The sequence below is a fragment of the Poecilia formosa genome, unplaced genomic scaffold (assembly GCF_000485575.1).
Source record: "Poecilia formosa unplaced genomic scaffold, Poecilia_formosa-5.1.2 Scaffold107, whole genome shotgun sequence".
NCBI lineage: Eukaryota > Metazoa > Chordata > Actinopteri > Cyprinodontiformes > Poeciliidae > Poecilia > Poecilia formosa.
Window position 1 is genome coordinate 320,277 of NW_006800046.1, and position 6,043 is coordinate 326,319.

The 6,043-nt window shown below is 38.0% G+C and overlaps 1 protein-coding gene across 1 annotated transcript in view; it reads left to right on the plus strand.

Moving 5' to 3' along the window:
- Nucleotides 1-4,847, plus strand: part of mturn (maturin, neural progenitor differentiation regulator homolog (Xenopus)) — a 25,186-nt gene extending 20,339 nt beyond the window's left edge. Inside the window, exon 3 of the mRNA XM_007559753.2 lies at nt 2,256-4,847. Coding sequence (XP_007559815.1) covers nt 2,256-2,363 — 108 coding nt within the window. The 3' untranslated portion in view covers nt 2,364-4,847. The remainder of the gene's footprint in view (nt 1-2,255) is intronic.
- Nucleotides 4,848-6,043: the final 1,196 nt, after the last annotated feature.

Sequence of the window (6,043 nt, forward strand, 5' to 3'; positions counted from 1 at the left end):
TAATACTATCTCTGAAGAGCTCCGAAGAGGCTAAATAATGCAAAAAGTCAAAATAAAACCTCAATATTGCCAAAAAAAATTCAAGTAGAAAACTTAACATTCAAAGGCAAATACAGGTTTCATTATAATAAACAATCCAGAGTTACTGAATGAAAACTTCCCGATAGCATGGCGGCTAGCTCTGATTGGCTGTTTCTGACTGAGAGGAGTAAGGGAGGAGATCGATTATTTTTTTTAGAGATTATCTGTCTCATGTTAGGACAACTAAAGTTTTAATATATATGCTGCAGCTTTAAGCAGAGGTTCGGTGTGAGAGTCACTACCAGGTGGAGCAGAAGCGGCGCTCCGTCTGTGAAATATTACTACCTGTAGCGTAGCAGCGGTTCAACAGCGAGAGCAGAACCAGCGTTTTACATCGCAGCTCGAAGACTTAAATAATTTTGCGGGTTATTTGTTTAGCTTTCTAACCGTCATGCTAATCCGGTTGAGTGTTTGTAGCTGAGCGCTGCTTTATCTGCTATCTGATTGCTCCATATGTCTTTTTTTTACTGATGTGAGCCTCGAGGTACCCAAACTCTGTCAAGTATGGCATTGTTTTTATGCCATATTAAATTCGTCATGTTGGTGTATTTTGACGTGCTGTGCTTCAATTTTCCGCCGCAACACGCAACCTTCCCCATTCACTCAGTGCGTTATAGGTCCACACAACATTGCTTAGGATTTGTTGCTGCGCGTTTGCGCAGAGTGAAGGAAAGAGGAGACCAGCTGCACAGGCAGGCTGCGAAATGAAAGGTGATCCGTTTGTGTGATCGGCAACAAGAGACCGTGATCGACGATCACCGATCATACACTTTTTCACGGAAATCGGCCCATTATGATCGGTGGCCGATCGATCGGCACACCTTTAATAAAAATAGTTTTGGAGGGGCTTTAAAAGCATTTTAGACAGCTGTTTAAAAAGCCTAGCTAAATCTTGTCACCTTTTAATTTCATTATAATTTGATGCTAAGCTAAGCTAAACTAATCCTCAGTCTGATGTAGCTTCATAGTCACTGTTTTATAGACAAGATAGTTACATTCTAAATTACCTATCTTGAATTAACCAAAGCTAATGATTTTACCAGATGCTAAACTGTTTAAATTTTGGGCCTATAGCCTACATTCGGAAAGAGTGATACTGTTGGCATTCTTGTCCACAACTGAGACATCGGAGCATTTGGGATGTTAGGGGATGAAGCCTTCAAGTGTTGTTTTCTCCTGTTAAAGATTTACCATCTGTGGATAAAGCTTTTGAATCAAACAATAAATTACCTCAATTATATTTTGACAGGCATTTTATTTGCCCTGATCTTATCCCTCTTTTATCTCCACCCAAATTGTTTCTGGAATGTTGGTGATGTTGCTGAAGCTCTTAAAAAGAAATCTGAAATTTGCTCCCCCTTTAAGAACTTATCTGTATTTTCATACATTATGGAGATAAATGATAATAAGAATTGGAAATCTCAAATATATTGATACTGAATTATGAATAATTTACTCCAGAGTTATATGAATTAAGTTGTATTTCCAATATTTGTGGCTGTTTGTGATTTGGACAAACTGTCTCCTTTAAAGTATGAGATATTCTGGCTGTCCTCCTATCAGTAGATATGATATATGAAGTCTCATAACCTCATTTTCATACAATAAGTACAGCACAAGAGTTAGATTTTAGAAAACATCAGTTGTTTACATGTGTATGAGAAGTTGCCAAGAAAAGTATGAACACAAAGTCAATGCAAAATATTCCACTGAAGATGTCTGTTTTTCATATATAAAAACAGACATCTGTGTATATATGACAACAGATTTTTACCTGATTTTTTTATATAAAAAAAATCAGGTACAAAAATAGACTAAAATGGCAAAATTCAAAACATCCAATACCAAACACCATTCTTAAATTTTGACTACAATATAAAAATACATCAATCTTAATCTATTTTTACCCTGTCTATCTATTGTTGGTATTTATGTCAAACTTTATACTCTACCATTACTACAAGTGGGCTTAAAAACAAATGTCCTGTCAAAGTTGTCTGCTCCAAAGAAGGGAATATGTGGAAAACAAAAAACAGTCTTGGTAAAAAAATAAAAAAGCTTGCTGCACATTCAAACATTTTTTTATCATCAAACTTTGTATTAATTATATGAATTTCTCATACTGGCTCATCCCTACTGCTAACTCTCTACTGCCCCTCTCATTGGTCTTTCAGCTGCTAGGTCTTCCAGACATTGAAGATGACAGCTTTGAGCACTACCATGCAGACATGGAGGGGGAGCCTGGGTCCGACCACCAGCAGATGGGGGTCAGCCAGCAGTGACGACCCGCTGAGAGGACCCCCGAGCCTGGGCACGACTGCTCCTGAAGACCTGGGCCTTGATACCTTAGCTCACTTAACAGCACACACTCTTGCAAACTTATAGTTGACATGCTGAACTCTCACCACCTTGTTCTTGAATGTTTCAGTGGCTTTGCTTTCCAAAGACTGCACTTTGTTGACCTCCCTCACCCTGTCCTTTTCTAAAAGACATACACAGAAGTTTCCATTTTCACATATATTAGGACTTTGTATTGACTTCCATTCATTTTAGTATAATGACATTTATGCATAGCCTTACCAACAACCTTTACCCTGACAATTACCAGTATATTTGCAACCCTAAACCCAACCAAAACTGGATTCACACCATACCTCTCAACCTAACTAATAACCCTAAAAAAGGGGGCCCACCCCACATGTAACTCCCCAAAGACTTTTGGCAACATTGGTCCCCTTGCGTCCTTTTTGGGTTATGGAGACAAAGACTCATGGGGACTTATGGGGACATTGGTCTCCATTTGTGTTTTTTTGGAGTTATGGGGACACATGGGGATGTTGGTCCCCCTGAGTCTCTTTTGGAATTATGGGGACTTATAGGGACATTGGTCCCCCTGAGTCTCTTTTGGAGTTATGGGGACTTATGGGGACATTGGTCGCCATAAATGTTTGTTTTAATTATACCAAACGATCCTAATTAGGCTACACAACCAAGTACAAACACAAACATATACACACACCACATGCTTTGGGGTTATGTGAGCTGTAGCCATGTATAAGTTATAATCATTCACAGTCTGGTTAGTTAAAGTTCCACAGCACAGCAATATTATATCAGCTTTGTTATGCAGAAAAACATTCAGATGTTACGGCAATACACACCCCACCCTCCATGCCATCCCCGACCTGTGGAGCGAATGTGGCAGATTGCTAACTTTTTCAGCCAGTTTGACATAAATGACGCACAAATAACCAACATCATGGGGGAAAAACTGACAGTTTGTGGCTACGTGAAAGCAAAGGTCTAGCAGGTGCAGGAAAGAGAAAGGGAAGTGAGGAAATAACATGCAGTTAGTTGTGACACAGATTCACGCTAGCAACATCTAACATAAAAACAGTCAAATAGGTTAAGGTGATTCCCTCGATGCAATCGCTCCTTTGTGTGGACTAGAAAACTCTACAGCTTTTCCCAGTAGCATGGATCATTTTAAAGTGTTTGTTAATGTTCGTAAAGCTGTGCATCGAAAATCAGTTACAAGTTAAAGATCTTTTTGACCACTGTTACTATCTTAGGACTGTCACAATAATAGCCTGTGCTGCAGCTTTAATCCTTCCTTATTTGGGTGTCTCGTCGCCATGTGACACCCAGCCTCTTGAATGTTGTAGTCTTCCTGTTGGTCCAAGGTGTGCCTCTCTTCCTGGGCACCACCTGAGGAGATAACCCTTGTAAAGCTTCCCAAAATCCCACTCTTTTTCATGAAATGTTTTCAATCTGTTGTCTCATTTAGGGGTTCTTCAGAATAGGCTTACAAAGGACACACCCACACACCCCTGGAGAGCATGGGAGGAAGGGGTAATTAGATACTGTTGACCACCCGGTTTGTGTGGAACGCTATCAGGCCAAAAACCTTTGACTTTCATGTGCCGTCAATGTTTCTACGCCATTTACTGGATTTAAGAGTTTGTGTAAACTACAGAAAATCTGGCGTGCCCTACCATAATAACAATAGATGAATAGTGTGCATTACCTGCAAGATCTTTAGGCTTTTAAAAGTTTCCAAAAATTATCTTTGTTTGAAAAAAATTCTTAAAAGTTCCTAACTCATCCAGCATGTCAGGTTTGGATGTGGAGATGTGATTAAAGCAAGTTAGCTACGTCTGACATACATGGAGTTGAGGATTACATTAGCAACGGGGGCCATGACATTGGTGCGTCATAGCTTCCTACACGAATAACTATTAGTTTATACATCACACAGTAATATGAGCTTAAAATGACAACATATTGTTTTAAAAATTCATTAAAATAAAAGCTTGGGGCCCCTGAGTTTCCCTTGTTTCTTAGGTCTATCCAAGTCAGTAATGTTTCTTGAGTTTTGGTTGGTTGAAGGCAAATGTTGCTGATGTGTGCTTAACACACAGACAATATGCAAACACGTTGTTTCACGCAAACAACATATATTTAACATATTAGTCACATGAAAAGTTATGCGTTTTTGACCCCTCTGGCCTTCCATAACACAACTTAAAGTTCAAATCTCAGTCAATGCACTGCAAGACTTCCTTTTGCTTTCTACAGCTAGGTCAACACAAAGGACTAACGGCTCCTCTACCAAGTTACTTTGACTGTAACTGTTTTATCATCATCATCATCATCATCATCATCATCATCATCATCATAATTTGCCTGTTTGAATGTTTTCCATGCAGTATATCCTCTGTCCTCTGATGTGTGTGACATTGGTCAATAAACGGTGTGAACTGAGAGTCTCTTGCCGGTGTGTTTGAGTGTTATTGGGACCAAAACGGACACGAAGGGACTTTTCAGGTTCCAGTTTAGGACCCTCGACCTACTGCCCTGCCAACAGCCTGCTAATGTTATTGGAGCTGACGTCACGTGGCACCTGACGTGCAGCCTCGCGGAGCTGCGTCAAGGTGGAGGAATAACCGGATGTAAAGGTTGGCTTTCAAAATAAAGGTATAAAGGTTGGAAAGAGTGCTCACAGTAGTCCAACTTCCATTATTTTCCTACAGTTTTTATACAGATCCAAATTTTCCAAACATCACATGATGAGCACTTTACATAATTACCACATTACACAAGAAGCCATTAGTCATGATAAAGAAAGTGAAGCGTACAACACAACTTTATACCAATGCTATTTTTTTTACTAAATTTGGGGCTTTGTATAGCCACTTTTAAATGGAATAACATCCTTCTGTTATATATTCAAACAGTTTTTTATTTGCAAGTTGTCACGCTTCATTTAATAGTATCTAACCAACTTTGATTGCCCCTTGCAGGATGCAGGTGTAGTTTGTAAAGTTACAGGTAATGTTTCATTTTTTTTAAAGTCAGAATTTCTTTGTGTTTTTAATTCATTTATAAATGTCACAGTTTCAAAATAATATTTTATTAGCAAGCTAAATATTTAGTTTGAAAACTAAATATCACTCCAAATTAAATATTTAGCTAGCAATTAGCTTCAAACTAAATATTTAGTTAGCAATTTATTTCCAATTATTTCAAAATTAAATATTTAGACAAGGTAAATATTTATCCTCCAACTTAGCTTGAAAATATTTAGTTACCAAGCTAAATTTCTAGCTTTTAGTTAGCAGATTAAATATTTCGGTTCAAGGGAAATATTTATTCAGCAAGCTATTATTTAGCTTTAAACTAAGTTTAGTTTGAAGCAAAAATATTTAAAGTAAACTAAATTTAATTTGAAGTTAAATAATAGCTTGTTGACTAAATATTTAGTTTCAAGCTAAATATCTAGTTTGAGGCTAAATATTTAGCTTGCTAACTAAATATTAACATCTGGAGGAACGGCAGTGGTCCAGAACCCCAGAGAGAAAATGTTGCCAGGATAAGAGACCTAAACTTCCAAGTCTTCACTTTACTGTTCACGTTTCCATATTTAACGCTTTTATTTTGAAAGGGGGACCTTGTTTATTTG